This window comes from Neoarius graeffei, chromosome 20 (assembly GCF_027579695.1).
Source record: "Neoarius graeffei isolate fNeoGra1 chromosome 20, fNeoGra1.pri, whole genome shotgun sequence".
Classification (NCBI taxonomy): Eukaryota; Metazoa; Chordata; class Actinopteri; order Siluriformes; family Ariidae; genus Neoarius; species Neoarius graeffei.
The window spans coordinates 36867177-36887077 of NC_083588.1; the positions used below are offsets into that span (position 1 = coordinate 36867177).

General features: G+C 42.9%; 1 protein-coding gene across 1 annotated transcript in view; it reads left to right on the plus strand.

Annotated features, from left to right (window-relative positions):
• Positions 1–8479: 8479 nt before the first annotated feature.
• The window catches only part of LOC132869259 (heparan sulfate glucosamine 3-O-sulfotransferase 6-like), a 35624-nt gene continuing 24202 nt past the window's right edge, over positions 8480–19901 (plus strand). Inside the window, exon 1 of the mRNA XM_060902596.1 lies at positions 8480–8968. Within this exon, the coding sequence (XP_060758579.1) occupies positions 8502–8968 (467 nt within the window). The 5' untranslated portion in view covers positions 8480–8501. The remainder of the gene's footprint in view (positions 8969–19901) is intronic.

Below are 19901 nucleotides of genomic sequence, written 5' to 3' on the forward strand. Positions count from 1 at the left end.
AGCAGGATTACTTGTCAGTGCATTAGGTACTAGGTAGACGTAGATTGTGTGTCCCATTAAACCTGCTGAAACTGAAATGCCATGTATGACATAGTAGTATGAGGATTTGCCACATGTCCTGTGGTCAGGTTAACTGTATGTTAATTCACAATTTCATTAATCATTGAAGATCTGGCATGGATGATGTATATGCAAATTCTCTTTGTTGACATTTCAAGTGATACTCTAATGACACCCTGAGAGAGAGAGAAAAAAGTGGAAATACCTCAAATGTAGTCAAACAGATCTATTATTTCCTATAAGATTATCCATCCATCCATCCATCCATCCATCCATCCATTATCTGTAGCCGGTTATCCTGTTCTACAGGGTCGCAGGGAAGCTGGAGCCTATCCCAGCTGACTATGGGCAAGAGGTGGGGTACACCCTGGACAAGTCGCCAGATCATCACAGGGCTGACACAGAGACAAACAACCATTCACACCTACGTTCAATTTAGAGTCACCAATTAACTTAACCTGCATGTCTTTGGACTGTGGGGGAAACCGGAGCACCCAGAGGAAACCTACGCAGACACGGGGAGAACATGCAAACTCCACACAGAAAGGCCCTCGCCGGCCGCTGGGCTCGAACCCAGGACCTTCTTGCTGTGAGGTGACAGTGCTAACCACTACACCACCGTGCTGTCCCTATAAGATTACAATAAACTAAATATAATGTTCACCCATCCATTCATAACCACTTATCCTGTGCAGGGTCACGGGCAAGCTGGAGCCTATCACAGCTGACTATGGGCAAGAGGCGGGGTACACCCTGAACAAGTCACCAGGTCATCGCAGGGCTGACACATAGACACAAACAACCATTCACACCTACGGTCAATTTAGAGCCACCAATTAGCCTAACCTGCATGTCTTTGGACTGTGGAGGAAACCCACGTAGACATGGGGAGAACATGCAAACTCCACACAGAAAGGCCCCTGTCGGCCACTGGGCTCAAACCCAGAAAACCTCTTGCTGTGAGGTGACAGTGCTAACCACTACACCACCGTGCCGCCCCAAATGTCACATTATTAAGCCTAATTCTAGCCAAAACTTATTTTCTCATCTCATCTCATTATCTCTAGCCGCTTTATCCTTCTACAGGGTTGCAGGCAAGCTGGAGCCTATCCCAGCTGACTACGGGCGAGAGGCGGGGTACACCCTGGACAAGTCGCCAGGTCATCACAGGGCTGACACATAGACACAGACAACCATTCACACTCACATTCACACCTACGGTCAATTTAGAGTCACCAGTTAACCTAACCTGCATGTCTTTGGACTGTGGGGGAAACCGGAGCACCCGGAGGAAACCCACGCGGACACGGGGAGAACATGCAAACTCCGCACAGAAAGGCCCCCGCCGGCCACGGGGCTCAAACCCAGGACCTTCTTGCTGTGAGGCGACAGCGCTAACCACTACACCACCGTGCCGCCCCCAAAACTTATTTTAAGCTTGAAATAGTCTTTGCCATTTTTCTTTGGCATTTATTTCTAGAAAGAATCAAAATTACCTGCCAAAATAATAAGAAAGCTTGCAGTTTGAAATTAGTAAAATGTCTACAAAAAGGTTTCATCATTATAGATTTGGGTTGTTGTAATCTTATACTAGGATATACTAAAAAAATACTATTTTCTGCAGACATTTTCACTTGCTAAGACATTTTTTGCAGCATGAATCGTCTACAAAGCCACTCACTGTGATGTTGAATATGTCTTACTATTCAGATGCTATGAATAAAACACAGTTCAAAGTTGCAAAAAAGTTCCTTCTTTTCTGTTTTGATTACTATGCACTGTTATGAATGTGCTCTTACTGTAATTCTGTATAGTCATTCTTTGCCTCATAACCTGGCACAACCACAAATGGTCCCTTTAAATCACCCATGCTTTGTTTAGTTAGCACTTAAAACATGGAAAATCTATAAACTCTGAGCTGGGCTTAGGACAGTGGAACATTGTCAGTAAACTAAGTCTTCTAGTCTTTTCAGAGATGCATATAGTGGAAACTAAAACCACCTTTTCACACGGTGGGTAAAAATGTATTGTGACAATAATTTAGAGAAGAGGCGACTGTGGTTTTGCCTTGACGTCATGGCAATTATGTTACAGAATAAAAAAAAAGAAAGAAAAAAGGAAAAAAAAAAGCATGAATAAGCAATAGCCACAATGTTTCTCTTAAAGGGATATGCTGGATACTCAAAAATGTAATCTTCTATACATCTGGTGAGGCATAAACCCCAGAGCAAGAGTTCCTGATTTGAATCTCTCAGTGATGTAGATCAGATAGGAGTTAATTAGCAAACTGGGCTTTAGCCTGATAATAATAATAATAATAATAATAATAATAATAATAATAATAATATAGACAGTTAGATTAGCTATTTATCTAAACTCTATATCTCCTTTTCTTTGGCATATTATCATTTCTCATAGCGGCAAAACAATACTTTCATTTTATTGTACGTACCACCAGAGATGGCAAAGAATGAAAAAGGACAAAATATACACTTTAAACATTTTTGTAAAGCCTACAATAACACTAAATGCTGATATAATTTCAATTAGCTAGCAAGTAGAGAATACTATCCTAGCATTCCAGTCCATGATTTTTCTTTTGTAGTTGCCATACTTGGGTACATATGTGGCTTTGGTGCATTTGGTGAAAGGAAAAATAGCTGAACAATGGCTAAAAGTGCTCACTTGACTTTGGAAGAGAATAAATGGCACTTCGTCAAAGTGCCTCAAAGCGTTTAAGAACACCAGCTTTTTGTGTCTGGGTGGGTAAACGATCCCAGCATGCTTCATCAGGATGAGAAAAAAAACGCTTACATAACACATGTAGGCTACTCATTGTAAGAATGGTAAGTCGATATCAGCTAACTAACTTTTGCTAATGATACATTTCTCTGTTTCCCCAAATGTAGCTGGCTAGAATAGCTATTAGGGTAGTATGACAGGATGGACCAGCTGCACTGTTGCTTGTTGAGGCTGTATTGAGAGAGGTGTTTCAGAGCAGTCCATTATTAGCATAAATGAAAATTCTTCTTAATGGAGCACAGACACAATAATGTTGATGCAATCACTCTTCTATTCCGTCCTCATGGCAGTGATTATACTGTGTGATTATACCATGTGACACTGACTTGTATCTGCATGATGTTATGCATTATGCTGTTACAGCCTGTCAATTGGCTGATTGAAGAATTGTGTGAAGATGTACAGGTGTTCCTAATACACTGAACAGAGTGTATGTTAATGCATGAGTTTAAATCATTTTTGTCTTTGTTTTATTTACACTGGATGGTTCTAATCTTTCATCATGTTAATTTGTTCTGAAAATCTGCTCATTGATAACAAGTAATGTACTGTGTTTTCTTTCCACTTTAAACCACTTTCATTTTCCTATTATATTCTACATATACACACCCATATGGAAAATGCAAACAAAAAAAAAAGAAGGAAGTGATTTCTAAATGTACTTTGACTTGTATTTCATTGCTAACAGTATGAACAAAAGATATTTCATGTTTTGTCTGGTCAACTTCATTTCATTTGTTAATATACATCCTTTCTTGCATTTTGGACATGCAACACATTCCACAAAAAGTTGGGACGGGGCAATTTAGGGTTAGTAATGAGGTAAAAGAGATAAAAAATGATGTGGTTTGAAACAGGTGATGTCAACAAGTGAATACTGTATAATCATGACTTGGTACCAAATCAGTATCCAGGAAAGGCCTAGTCTTTGAGGAGTAAAGACGGGCTGAGGATCTCCAGTTTTTTCAACAAATGTGTGAGAAAATTATTGAAATGTTTAAAAACAATATTTCTCAAAGAAATCCATGAAGAGATTTGGATATTTCACCCTCTATGGTGCATAATCATTTAACGATTCAAGGAATCTAGAAGAATTTCAGTGTGTAAAGGGCAAGGGCTCAAGCCTAAGTTGAACACCTGAGATCTCCGATCCCTCAGACAGCACTGCATCAAGAACTGCCATTCATCTATAGCTGATGTAACTACATGGGCTTGGGATTGCTTTGGCAAACCTTTGTCAAGCACTACAATACGGAGTTACAAAAGGAAGTCTTATATTAACTGTGTCCAGAAGCACTGTCGACTCGGCGGCATCTGGGATGGACCATCACACAGTGGAATCGTGTATTGTGGTCAGACGAATCAGTATTCTGTGACACACACACACACACACTTAAAACTGCACCCATCAGTTTCTGCTACTGTCAGCTTATAGTAACCACAATTGTGTATTAATCTATTAATCTGCAGGTGAGCTGCCAGGCATAAAACTTTAGCTTGAACCTATTACGACTGCTTCTCATCCTTTATGCCTTTCTTTTCTTCTCTTGCTTTGTTCTCATGGACACAACTTATTTCTTTTTCTCTTAATCACTCCAAAACACTCACTAGAGTTCTGTACAATTCTGTTTCAGCACAACCTTGTACATCATACATCAATTAAAACACAGCTTAAACATATCTCTCATGTGTTGACACAAATGCCAGTCAGTCAAATCCCTTTGTCCATATTACATTGTTATATAGTTCATTCAGGTACATCAGACTTGCCTGTGCAGGCTTTTCCTGCACCAAAAGCATCTAGAGGCCTTTTGTTTTGGACTTCCAGCTGATAAAACAACTTCTTCACCACATGGTCACTGGCACGATACGTTAACAAGTACAGATATTAATGTGCCCTGACTCATATTACATATTTGCACTGAAGCTCAGCAAACATGGCACTGATTCAGTTGGACTTTTCCTCTCTGCAACATGTCTTCTCAGGTCAGCAGGCCTGCCCATATGCTGCAGATCTCAATCAATACGTTCTCTTTAAAAGCTGATCTCTGCATTTGTAGAGTAATTAGCTACACAGGCACAGAAATGATCTTCTTAACACACACCTGATAAAGCCATATCATGGCATCTCCTGTGTGATATTTTAAGCACATTATATCATCTCCAACCTTTTGAACTGTGGATTTACAGCACCTGACCTGTAAGGCATTAGACTTTATCTAAAGGGACACGTAGGTCGTGTATTTCCACCAATGATTCCTTCTCTCTTTCAATCACCTTGTTCCGGGGTAACCTGCATTTTACATGCGGTTTCAGGATGAAAGGTATCAGGGCCTAGAAGGAAGACAAAAATTTTGCTGACCTGCTTTCTGTCTTCTTTGTTCCTCTGTTTTTCATCTGCTCTGACAGAATGGCTGTAGTTGCTACCAGAAGCTATTATTATTATTATTATTATTATTATTATTATATAATTTTTTTTCGGGGTCTTGTGCATAAACTGGAAACTGATCATGAACTTTTTTCCTATATCCAGTATATTAAATTACTAGATAGGTGTTCCAAAAATGACGACTCAGTTTCAACCAGAATAAAAGCAACAGGTTGTAGGAATCATTACTAGACAACCATAAACAAGAATGTGAACCAATTACACTTGTCATTTAGTATATTTACATTTATACATGCTTGCATACAATGGCCATTGTTCAATACAGCAATGAAGATGCTGTAATCATGCAAATGTGATACATTTTTAATCTGGAGTTCATTTTGTAGAGTCATTTGAACACTCTGCTATGTTGAACATTGCCAGCTTACAGTGGCTGGGAAAAGCCTTGGGGATACACAGAACCCCTTTTGTGCCCTCTCACGGGTGGCGGTCTTTTTCAATCCCCGGTAACAGATTTTTTGCTAGTGGGGATATTGTGGTATTTGCAATGAACGCGATCTTCTTTTTGGGCCCGGAAATGACAAACTGAGAGTGGAACATTCTCTTTTTGGTGGAGAGGACTTGTAATTTGCCATAATGGTAGACACATGGACTTACCATCTGTAGGCCTTCAGTGGAGAAAATGTGTCGATGGGCCTCTCAGATGAATCATACATACATGGTATGTGTTCTAATCATCACCAAAAGGTGGTTGTGTCTCTTTTTATAGTTTAGCATATATTTCTGGATCAATAATTACACATGGAAGAGTAGACACGAATTAACTTGCTTGATGGAAGAAAAACAAACAGCATTTGTTATCAATCTTTGATAATTAATTACGACATGATTTGCTGATTGTGGTATAGCACTATTGTGTGTTAACTTTATTTTATCACTGTATTGTGAGAAGTTTTGGTATTCTAGACTGGTGTACCTAATAATATAATATTCTGATGTAAAACATTTTACATGATCACTGTAGACAAATCACTACAGTGAGTGCATGCAGTCATAGTTATTCTGGAAGGTTCTGGATAGATTTCAAAGTGGGTTTGGTTTAGAACCCTCTAACAGACAGACAGTCTGTGGTAGGTTGCAAGGTCAAGCATAGATAACCTAAAGAAGAGTTAATATGTTTGAATGAGGTTTTGAGTGGATGATTAGTGACTAAGAGCAATTTTAATGCTATTGCATGTACAGTGTAGTCCAACAGTCTGAGAGCACGAGTGAAAATGCGTCGATTTTGCATTCTTCTCGAATTCAATACAACAGTTTTCATTGCAAATGATATTATTGACAACAACTTGAATGAAAAGTAGAATCTTTGAAATGTTTACATCAATTTCAGAGTTTCATAGTATTTGGTGTGTCCCCTGTTTACAGGCATGGATTCCACAACTTTGTGCAAAACCTTATCTAGTTTTGATCAAATCCACTGGAATGTTGTCAGAACACATGCTTCAATAGAACAGATGAAACATGAGGAAAATATGACATGAGGAAAATCAGGTACTAGGAACCCTATCTAGATTCAGTCATATTTTTTGGATAGAATATTCCCTGCCAGTGTTGTAAGTTGCCACGTGTCCCCGGCACAGCTTTATGTCATTCTCAGCCAAACAATGTTCACCATTATACACGTTTCATATTCCAACTAGAGACTAAGGCATTAAGCAAGTTCAAAGAACCACAGTCTCTGAGGGGCAATGGATCAGGGTAACATGATATGCATTGTGCAGTGATGATACCTTACACTATAGCGTCAGACTGTGCATACCTGTCTGTGGTTCCAGTTTTAAAACTGGCAACATTTAGAGGCAAAATACGTTCAAAAGTCTTCAGCACATCCAAAGAAATCCTGTACAGCAAAGATGCATTCAGGAAATTAAATTAAATGTTTCTACATTTAAAAAACACTATAAACAGCAGTAAACAATAATAAAATAAAACAAAGGCAATATTTAGCGTGATGACTCTTTGCTTTAAAAAAAAAAACATGGTAGTCTCAGGTAGGCCTACTCTCAGATAGTGCAGTTTTATAATGATCTTTTATATTTTATAAGCTGTGAGTTTTACTGAGCATCTTCCAGAACCAGACAGTTCTTCTGGACACTTTGACTGTCGAACTTGCTTCTTATTTCTGCAGTAAAACCCAGTTGCCTTCATTATGTTTTTCGTATGGAAAATGTCTCTAGTATAATCTGCTGCTTTCTTTACTGACATACAATCTTTTTTTTTCTGTAACACTGAATTTTGTGTTGATAACACAAAACTGTTTTTGTACAGACTTGATGATGTAGTCATAAAATGAAAACCTGTAACAAAGTTTTCAGGAAAAAAAATAGGGCATCTTAGACTTTTGCACAGTACTGCATCTCATCATCTCTAGCCGCTTTATCCTGTTCATCACAGGGCTGACACATAGACAACCATTCACACTCACTTTAGAGTCACCAGTTAACCTAACCTGCATGTCTTTGGACTGTGGGGGAAACCGGAGCACCCGGAGGAAACCCACGCGGACACGGGAAGAACATGCAAACTCCACACAGAAAGGCCCTCATCGGCCACGGGGCTCGAACCTGGACCTTCTTGCTGTGAGGCGACAGCACTAACCACTACACCACCGTGCCACCCAGTACTGCATCTGCTTTCATAAATTTGAATAATCCAGGTGTTCAGCACTGAGGATTTTGAAATTGAGCTGAGAAAAGTACACTCAAATACCCCAATATAGATTTTTTTTTTCTTGTGTGTGTGTGTGTGTTGATTTTTTTTTTATTTTGATCTTATGCATTGTGTGCATTTCCATGGCAAATATTTGGAAGTGTTTTATCAAAAGAAAAAAGAGTGGCCTTTTGATCTTCTTTCCTTATAATGTTCTTGCCTTGTAAAGGGTGGAGACTCCGGTCAAGGCGTGGAAAGCGAGACTGGAACGGTGAGAAGGGTTTCAACTTATTCCTAAACTGAAAGAAAGGAGCGACGAGACACATGCCACGAAAGCGAAATATGGGATCTAATCTATTAATAGTAAGACAAGTAAGTCTGTCAGATAATGGCATTGAAGCGGCGTGTTGAAGAGACATTTGGATGAGAACCCAGGACAGTGCATCTCCTCTCTAAAGAAAAAAACTTCTTGTGAACACCTAGTGAATAAATCACTGCTCTGACATGTAAGCATGTTGTCAGGTGCTTATTATTGCAACACATGGGATGCAGTGTTTGCAGGACTCGGCTGAACTCGGGCAGAGCGCTGTCCAGAGTGCCGCTGCCTTTTACCATCATGCTGCTGCTTTTTCTCTATCTTTTTCACTGCTTGAGTGGGTTTTGCGACTCGGCGCCAAAAATCACGACTCGACCAAACCTGCTGAGGCATCACATCCCCGGTAAAGTGCATGCAGTGCGCGCGGAGCTCCGCTGGAACGGGACTGCATCCGCTCACCTTAGCACACAATCGGAGTCTCTGGAGTCGGAAAACGGCGCTGAGGAAAGTGGGATCCCTGTTTCAAACACTTACGGAAGTAAGAAATTTCCCCAGGCTATCATAATTGGCGTGAAGAAAGGAGGCACCAGGGCGTTGTTGGAGTTCCTGCGCGTCCATCCAGATGTGCGCGCCATGGGCGCCGAGCCGCACTTCTTCGACAGGTTCTACCACAAGGGTCTGGAGTGGTACAGGTAACAAAGCATGCACCATCACTGTGAGTTATGTCTTACCACGTTTCTAAGAAGCCCATGGTGTATTATCTGTGTATTGCACAGATACATGTCGGGTGGCACGGTAGTGTAGTGGTTAGCACTGTCGCCTCACAGCAAGAAGGTCCTGGGTTCGAGACGAGGGCTCTCTCTATATATAGTTTGCATGTTCTCCCTGTGTCTGCATGGGTTTCCTCCGGGTGCTCTGGTTTCTCCAACACTCCAAAACCATGCAGGTTAGGCTAATTGGTGGCTCTAAATTGACCGTAAGTGTGAATGGTTGTTTGTCTGTGTCAGCCCTGCCATGACCTGCGGACTTGTCCAGGGTGTACCCCACCTCTCGCCCATATCAGGTGGGATAGGCTCCAGCTTGCCTGCAACCCTGTAGAACAGGATAAAGTGGCTACAGATGATGAATAGATATTTTTTGGAAATAATTTTCTTCATTTAAATTTTTTCAAAAATATAATGGGAAAATCAAATCATGAAGGCAATATCATAAATCGAATCAAATGGTCAGTTGAGTGAATTGGAGGAAGTCATGGCCTAAAGGTTAGAGAAGCAGCTTTGGGACTAAAAGGTTGCTGGTTTGATTCTCTGGACCAGCAGGAAAAAAGGCTCCAGTTTGCCGGCGACCCTGTAGAACAGGATAAGCGGCTACAGATAATGGATGGATGGATGTCTACATGTCTAAATGAACGTAATTTGACTTCTCAGACAAGTTCTGGTGATGTCATGATTATCGCACACAACAAGGTTACTCGTACTAGACACTTCAAGGTGGTTAAAAAAGAGAACTCAAACCCTTCACTATAAATGTAGTTACATAAAAATTCATGTTGCCTACATGACCATCTGGTTGTGTGATGGCTTTGAATTGGGAGACTTTTCAAACTGGGTATTTCTCACATGCACATGCTCATCTCTGTAAAGCTTTTCAAAAGGTCTCTTTCCTTAATAAATCCAACACACCAGCATACTGCATGAGTATCTCCTACAATAACATCTCACCTGCTTCTAAGCTACTAGATGAAAGTGGAAGTGTGAACAGGTGTGCTGGCTGATCACTGATTCACTTATAGGCAGCTGTTGTATCATGCACTCTCAATAAAAAAGAACACGAAGCTTTACTTTACTTTTCTTGTCACTGAAATATAAGACTTAAGGATACAAAGCAGCATTTTGATACCTTTGATGTGTATTTCTTTTACCTAAAGGTGCATAAAGTGAACATTTAAATTATCACACACACACACACACACACACACACACACACACACACACACACACACACACTAAATAAAAACTAATTAAAAGTCAAACCACACACATTTAAAAATTTTAAGGGTACACTACATTCACATTACCATGTTAAAGATACATACTACAGGTAAAAAAAAAAAAAAATGTTGAGGATATCACCCCAGTGATATCAGGCACAGGTTAATTTTTTTTTTGAGAGTATGCTTTTATTTGTTAAATACTGTACCTGCTAATCAGGACTGCTTCATTCAGAAATGAGTGTTAAATCAGTTGTACTACCACAAGTCCAGTGAATAGTGAATCATGTCAGAGGCTCTTTTAAGACCACGCTCACAAACACATAACCATCGTTTAGCCTTCAGAAAGTGGAAGGGTTTTTTTTAATAACATTTATAGCAGTTTTAAAACCGCCTTTTCCTTTTCACATAAGAAAATACCAAAAATAACAACCCAGTATTGAATAACAATAGATAATAGGCTGTGTAAGCTCATACCCGTAGTGTAGCCAGAATTTCAAGTTGATAAAGAAAAGGGGTGGCAGTAAATAGTAGCAAGTGCTATCTTGTTGTAGTTCTTTAGCAGATGATTTTGTTTCTATGGATGGCACATGTCACGTGCAGGCTAATTAATCAGAGAGCTACCATTTACAGTACTCCTTGGTGTACGTAGACATGTAGAAGTGTACAATTATGCGGTTATAGTCCAGCCCTTTCCAAATTTACCAACGTTTTTAAAAATATGGGGATGTCAGGGCCACTCAGTAAGAGGACTGAATAAGCATTAAAATCACTTAGACAACCTTTTTCTCTCTTTTTTTTTAAATAATTTGATTTTAACTATGTATGATCTATGCTTTCCCTGGTTGAGATCATGCAGCAGGCTGGGTAACAGGGTTGAAAATTCATAGAAAGGCATATCTCATCTCATCTCATCTCATTCTCTCTAGCCGCTTTATCCTTCTACAGGGTCACAGGCAAGCTGGAGCCTATCCCAGCTGACTACGGGCGAAAGGCGGGGTACACCCTGGACAAGTCGCCAGGTCATCACAGGGCAGACACAGAGACACAGACAACCATTCACACTCACATTCACACCTACGGTCAATTTAGAGTCACCAGTTAACCTAACCTGCATGTCTTTGGACTGTGGGGGAAACCGGAGCACCCGGAGGAAACCCACGCGGACACGGGGAGAACATGCAAACTCCGCACAGAAAGGCCCTCGTCGGCCACGGGGCTCGAACCCGGACCTTCTTGCTGTGAGGCGACAGCGCTAACCACTACACCACCGTGCCGCCCAGAAAGGCATATATAGTTTAAAAAGGATACACAATACACAAACTTGACAGCTGCACTTAAAGTGTCCATATAATGTATTTATTCCATATTTTAAATTGCTCTCTGATGTCTTAATAGAAGGCATGTGACTTTGGTTGGGGTAAAAAAAAAAAAAGCCCAGATGTAGTTTTACACGCCTATTTACAACCCTATGATTTGGCCCAAGAATGAAATGAACTGTATTCCCTTTTTGGTGGGATCATAAATATATTGATGAGTTCTGCTCTGATAGGCTGGTCTGCAGCAGGTTTGCACCATTAGGGCATGATTGTGAACATGGCCCATGGTGTGATCTGGGAAATGCAGTACAGAAATGCAACCCGGAAGTGTTGCACAGAAGCACCGTCTAGTGCCATCATGACAGTAGATTTATATGACAACACAAGCTATTTCTTTGAACAGGACACGGGCAGGAAAATAAAATGATCTTCAGTGTATATAAGCTAGGTTGTCATACAGTCTAGTTAGCTATGCTAGCTATTTGGTGCTTGCTAGTAGCGAATGTTACCCATATAATACAAGCTACTTGCTTTTGATCTCAACAGCAACACAAAGTAAAGTATAGTTGTTAGCTAAGTACAGAAAAAAACTGTCAACAAGTGGATAAAGTTATACAGCATACCTCCAACTTACCTCCACCTTTGGTTTTCTGACTGAGAATGGGGTCGTGATCCACTCTGTGCAGTGAACAGCCAGGTAGCTCCACCACAGAGAAGTTTCATTTAACCATGTTTTACTGAAGTAGAAGTAGTTGAAAAGTCTTTTGCTATTACCACCAGAAAGTTCAATTAATCCATTCTGTTGCTGATTGAGTGCACTTTGGAGACAAATATGCTAGGGAGCACTGGTCAAAAGCCATGTGAGCACCCCATCACATCTCCCATGAGCTCTTTGCTTCGGTGTTGCTTTGATACAGAAGGACAGTTGAAGGTTCCTTCAGTGAGCTTCTCCAGACAATTTCAACAACCATACATGCAAAGTCCAGAAGATTATTTTGCTTTGTTGAGCCCCTGAGGTATACGAGCTCATTCTAGTCAGAAGCCACTTTTCCAAAGTTGTGCAAGCACACTGCTTTGAGATGGGATGGCAGCTGAAGAGTCCCTCAGTGAGTGTGTCGTTGTTTTGTTCTTCACGATACCTGCAGAAGTTTTGGCTGTGCAGGTCCATGGTAGGTAGGTAGGTAGGTAGGTGGATGGATGAATGAATGGTTGGATGTATGCATGCATGGATGCATTCATACATTATTGAAGTAAATTTTCTGAAAGGAAATTTAGGTCAGCTTGACTGGCTAGGCAGCCACTGGCTTTGGTGCCGGAAGCAGAAGTAATATAGCCTGGGCTAGAACTTGGGCTGGTGTACACAATTTTTGGGGCATGAATATTAAAGAGTCTCAACTGTTACGAAACACTCCAGGATTTTGGAATTGGATAATTTATTGTCCTCTTTTGTAAGGATGTGGGATTTGCATTTAAAGGAGAAGACAGTGTTTGAGGTTCACGGTTTGTCAGCTCCATGTACCAAACTCTAATTTTTCAACGATGCCAATGTAAATACAGATTTCCATTCTATGGAACCTTTAAGACTCACTAAACATTTGATGTTCTTCAGACTACATGGATGATGAAGGCTGGTGAACACAAGCTCAACCGCTGTTATAAATAAATAAGATTATATGTTACTAAGTGTGTGTGTGTTGATAGGAGAGTAAAATAACTCAGTACTGAGAAAACATGGAAACTCAAAACTGTTAAAAAAAAAAGTTGCAACTACTGTGTAAGTGATAAATCCTAATGGAAAAGATGACTGTAATGACCAAAGCTGTAATTTTATCATAGTTCTTCTCGGCTACTAAGAGCAGTGGATGGAACCACTGGTAATGGTCTCCAGATGTCAGTACGATCTTACAGAACCTTTCGGCTAAAGAGAGTTTTTTTCGTTTGTCTAATGACTGTCTGTCTTGGCAGAGGACACATGTAGGGAAAGGGAGAGAGAGAGGGAGAGAGAGAGGGGAGAAAGAAATAGGAGATAGCTACAAATTCAATGTTCAGAGCAGCAATTTAGACTCATAAGGGATCTGTCACCTTACACTTTTGGAAATAAGAACACATGGTAGCATTTTGCCACTGATAATTTTAGTGCACCCTGCATTCCCTTCTCCCACACCTCTCCCCCACATGGGGCAACTCTCATCCACTAGCTGTAGGACGAGAGGAAGTGTTTTTGTGCAAATTCCTGTGGCAGGCCTTGCATCCAGAAGCCAGAACACAACGCTGTGTGTGTTTTAATTGCTTGGATAGAGCTGTGCTGCAGTAGTGGGAACGTCACTGGGAGCATTTGCCTTAAAAAGCTGCCAGACTCCCCCCTCTTCATGGCAACTTTATTGCATACAGATGTGGCAAAGGCAGCCATACAAACCATACATTTCATGGTGCTGATGTCTGAAAGAGTGTTTCTGAAACTGACTACAGCTTTCTTTTCGTTGGAGGAATCAAAGAGTAGAAGTACGAAGTGCGCAAAGTGGCAGGCCAGAGCAGATCATTGTGAAGTTTGACTGAAATAATCACACACACAACTTTGGGGAAAACACCTCTGCTGGCGAGACATAGCTCACTGTGACCTAAAGAATGAAACAAACTGAGCAAAGTCGATATAAATTAACAGAAAATTGAATGAAGCACAAAACGAGGTGTTTGTTTTTGTCCCTAGACTGAAAAGTTTAATTTCCTTCCTTCTGAGCAATGATTAAACTGTTTTTATACTTTGTTTTTCTCTTCTGTCACAAAACCAACATGAATAAAAGGCACTGAGTGGCCCTCAGGCTACGCTGTGCCAACGTCAACTCGCCGCACCACTGCATCCTGTGCTTCCTTTTCCAGCTTTCCGCGACTTGTGGACATGCTTGAATGCACACTTACAATAATACTGTAAGCTCACAATACCTTCTTCAGACTAAAGTGTCAGAGTGTCTGATCACCTGTGTTGGGACTTCCTTCAGCTAGAAGTAGCTTGATTTCTTGACAGTGTAGTGTAACATGTGGCCGCCTTGTCAAAAAAGGCAGTTTAAGTGCAGTCTGTCACAGCTTGAGCAGATTCTCTGTGTGTTTTAAGTAAGAGGATCACAGAAAGATTTCTTCATGCAGACTTTTAACAGTGTGATTGAACTGTATAAAGAATGATTAATAGATTTGTCTGTACAGCCTTGTGAGAAGTCACCTGATTACTCGTGATCGATTTTGTACATGCTTTTGTTTGTACAGGCTTTTGGATTTGCTGATTGATGCTATCCTGATGTTACAGAAATCTATAGAATTAATATTTAGATGTCAAATACCAGACATAAATATGAATATAAATATGTAACTGAAGATCAGGGCAAATAAATCTAAGACAACTCTTCAGATGCCAAAGAAATGTCAAAATCTCATCCGACTCTTCAGTGAACAGAAATGTGGATGAGTTTGGACTCTATAGAGTTTGGACTCTATAGTGCTGCCAGAATAGAGAAAGCAATTTATCAAAAGAAAAAAAATACTGTTCATGCCATGCCATGAAAGCAGGGGAAATGCCCAAATGTGTCTCTAAACATCTGTCATTTAAACCTCAGTTTCATTTGTGGCTAGCTTTGTTCACATTTCTTAAGGCTTACTTGTATGTGCATATATAAGGCCTTCAAAACAGAGCCACATAACAACTTAGCCAAGAGAAACCTAAACAAAAAGCCTTAATGGGTTTTCAGTGATGGTTCATTTGGTTTTGGAGGGTTTTGGAACAATGCTTTTCATAGTCCTTGGAAAACGGCACACATGCAAACAGGAAAACCACTGTCTTTCATGGCACGAGCATGCAGCTGATGCCTTAACAAACTTTATTTCATTCAGATCTCAGACATTTTTATGTGGAGTTGGTTCATTAAGTCATTTGTTTTCCTGTTTTTGGAAGAAGATGATGAGGCCATGAAAAACAAGGTTGCTTTACATTCTATACACATATCACTAGCACAGAGGAGCAAGCATTTAAACGTAGCTGAAATATTGTATGACGGACTGAAAACTAATAGTTGGCATTACAGATGCAGTAGGAAATTTACTCCAACAGGAATGGAGTCTTGTGACCAAAGACTGGGCAGTGAAATAGCAGCTGTAATCCAGATTTCAGAGTTTCCAAAAGATAATTGGCACACCATAGCAGGAGAGAGTAGTGGGTCCGCTACGATCTGTTTTTTCCTGTTTCCTGTGTCCATATGTTTTGCTTTTTTAAACTATTTGGAAAGGGACTGCAGCAATTATAGTAGTTTTTGCTGTTTCAAACCTGGATTACACTCAAGAAGCTATTGAATGAGGATGAACAAAGAGGCAGAATAATGTCAGAAAAGGTTAGGAAATCAGCATGGTATTTCACATGGAATTAAAATCCACAAAGCTGACCTCTTACCTCTGACGCTGGAACAAGAACATGCCTAAAATATATCTTTGATGTGATATTGATCATTCTGCATGACAGTAAATGCATGCATGAAATCCTATCTCCATATTGTTCTGGTCATACTGTATCCAGGTCTTCAGTGAAGACTCATATTTGGGGGTCTTTAAGCAACAGAGGTGCTCAATTCTGGTCTGGAACCACTAGACTCACTTTTTGGCCTGTAGAGTTATTACAATGAATGTGAAGTGTTGGATCGGATGCTATATTAGCTCCACAGAAGTCTTTCAGGAAAATCTAATGCTTTGCAATGACAACACATAACTAACAGAGACATACATGACTGCTAAAATCCTCACAATGAAATAGGGACATGAAAAAAAAACACAGCCTCACTTTACACTGGATATCCTCAGGAAATATTCTCTGGCATAAAAAAAATGTCACAGGCAAGCTGGAGCTTATCCCAGCTGACTACGGGCGAAAGGCGGGGTACGCCCTGGACAAGTCGCCAGGTCATCACAGGGCTGACACATAGACACAGACAACCATTCACACCTACGGTCAATTTAGAGTCACCAGTCAACCTAACCTGCATGTCTTTGGACTGTGGGGGAAACCGGAGGAAACCCACATGGATAGAACATGCAAACTCCACACAGAAAGGCCCTTGTCGGCCACGGGGCTTGAACCTGGACCTTCTTGCTGTGAGGTGACAGCGCTAACCACTACACCACCGTGACACCCTACATGAGAAGATAAACTTCATATCTTCGCGCCACCATATAATGTTCTTTATATTATATAGACAGACAGACACACACACACACAAAACGTGAGTTAATCAAAAGAATTTTCATTTTGAACCAGTTCACTATTTTGACGATGCATGTCAAGTCAGCAGGAAAACACTGGGAGTGACGTCATCAGAGTGAAATAGCGGAAAATATGTGTGACAGTTTGTGTTGGTGGGTGGAGCACAGAAGGACGGCAGGACAGAACTGAGTTCAAAAAACTGGCTTTTATTCAGCTTTTCAGCCTATACACACTCTCTCACACACACCCAGACACATGCACACACATCAGTCATCTGGTTGAGGAGAGAGCTCCCTCTGCTCTCGCTCTCTCTCCTTAAATAGGGCGCGGTCACTGGGAAGACACACAAACACATTTAACGACAGGTGTAGTGATTCTGCCACTTACCTTCCCCGACTCAGCCCTCCTGTCACAGACCGATGCTTGACCACGCCCCCGCTGCCACATACCCCCACCGCCCGACTCAGGCCAGGCGGCCGTCCGGCCTGCAGCCGACTCCCCCCCCCACCCCCTTGACGGGAGAGGAAGTCCGCCACGACCATCTGCGCCCCCGGCCTGTGGATCACCTTGAAGTTAAAGGGTTGGAGTGCCAGATACCAACGGGTGATCCGCGTGCTGGCATCCTTCATGCGGTGGAGCCACTGGAGGGGCGCGTGGTCCGAACAGAGGGTGAAAGGGCATCCTAGCAGGTAGTACCGGAGGGCGAGGACTGCCCACTTGATCGCCAGGCACTCTTTCTCAATGGTGCTGTAGCACCCCTCACGCACCGACAGCTTGCGACTAATGTATAAGACTGGGCGATCCTCCCCCTCCACCTGCTGGGACAAAATGGCCCCCAGCCCTCTGTTCGACGCATCCGTCTGCAACATAAAGGGGAGAGAAAAGTCAGGGGAGTGTAAAAGTGCCCCCCCACACAGTGCAGCCTTTACCTTAGAAAAAGCCCGCTGGCATTGCTCCGTCCACTGGACCGGATCTGGTGCCCCCTTTTTAGTCAGATCAGTCAGCGGGCTGGTGACGTGCGAATAATTAGGTGTAAACCTACGATAATAGCCAGCCAGCCCCAGGAACTGTCTCACCCCCTTTTTGGTCTTCGGCCTCGGGCAGGCTGCAATTGCTGCTGTCTTGTTAATTTGAGGACGCACCTGCCCGTTGCCCAAGTGGAAGCCCAGATACCGTACTTCCACCCGCCCAATCGCACACTTCTTCGGGTTGGCTGTGAGACCCGCCCGCCTCAGCGACCTAAGGACGGCCCTCAGGTGTTGCAAGTGCCGCTGCCAGTTGTTACTATAAATGATTATATCATCAAGATATGCGGCCGCATAGGTGGCGTGGGGCCGGAGGACCCTGTCCATCAGCCGCTGAAACATAGCGGGCGCCCTAAACAGCCCAAAAGGAAGTGTGACAAATTGGTGTAAACCGAACGGTGTGGAAAAGGCCGTTTTCTCCCGGGATAATGGAGTCAAGGGGATCTGCCAATATCCCTTCATCAAATCCAGTGTCGAGTAAAAGCGAGCCGTGCCTAGTCGATCGAGCAGCTCGTCAATACAAGGCATTGAGTACGCGTCGAATTTAGACACCGCGTTGACTTTTCCATAGTCCACGCAGAACCAGACCGACCCGTCGGCCTTGGGTACCAAGACCACCGGGCTGCTCCAGTCACTATGGGACTCCTCAACGATGCCCATTTTGAGCATGGCCTTGAGTTCTTCCTGAACCACTTTTTTCTTGTGCTCAGGTAATCTGTAAGGGCAGCTACGCACTACCACCCCCAGGGGCATCTCAATGTGGTGCTCTATGAGGTTGGTGCGGCCGGGCAGGGGCGAGAACACATCCGAAAACTCGGTCTGTAACTGGGCAACCTCCGCGAGTTGGGTCGGGGAGAGGTGGTCTCCACAGGGGACCAGAGAGGTACGCGATGCCAATGTTCCCTTTTGAACCTCCAGCCCCAGCTCTGCCTTCTCCGGAACCACCGACACCAACGCCATGGGGACCTCCTCATTCCAGAGTTTGAGCAGGTTGAGGTGGTAAATCTGTAGCACCCCTATCCGTTCGCCTCACCTCGTAGTCAACGTCCCTGACTCGCCGTGTGACCTCAAAGGGTCCTTGCCATGGGATTAAAGTGAGCCACCTGGAATACCAATTCCCGGCGGCTCTTCGGAATTAAAAGCTGCGTGACTCGCTCTTTAGTCTGAGTGTCCTGCGTCACTCGGTATAATCTATCCTTCATAATTGCGAAGTAGTGGAAGGATGGGGTGACGTTTGGCTGGAGCGTTTGACCATCGATTACTCTCACTTGGTCAAACGCATGCCGCAGAGTCTCATCTCGCGACTGCTCTAATGGAAAATCCATGAGGGATTCTCCAACAGAGAGAGGAGGAGCCAGCGGTTCCTCACTCTGACGCGGAGCTGATGTAGACGGCTCTGTGACAGCTGCTCCCGCCAACGCGACACTGGGGCCTCCCCCTGTTAACTGATGGCAGGACCCACTCTTCACTAAATGTGTCATTAAATCCCGAAATCCCAGCCAATCAGTCCCCAAAATTATAGAGTGGGTAAGGCGAGGATTAACCGCCGCTTTTACTCTAAATTTTTCCCCTCTGAAAAAAATGTGGACCGACGCCAAAGGGTAGCTGTGAACATCCCCGTGCACACATAACACCTTCACCCCCTGTGCACCCCACAATGCCTCCTCTTGCACCAGGCTTTGGTGGATTGAGGTCTGATTACAGCCAGAATCCACCAACGCCTGATATGTATCCCCTTGGATATTCACCGGTATGCGATACGCTCCGGCCCGATCGAGGGTGGCTCCTGGCGCGTCGGGGATCCGAACCACCATGCCCACCTCTATTACCGTGCACTGCTGTTGGAGGTGGCCCGCCTCCCCGCAGCGCCAGCAAACCGGCCCGGGCTTCCTCTCTGCACTAGTGCTCTGGGGCTCACTCACCTGAGGGGGGGGAGAGACAGACACAGAGGGGAGACACGGGAGGGCACCGTGGGTGCGGCGGGCCGGCTGAGGTGGTGCTGGCCCCCGCCTCCGCGGTGGGGGAATGGGGTGAGGAGGAGACACATGAGGAGGG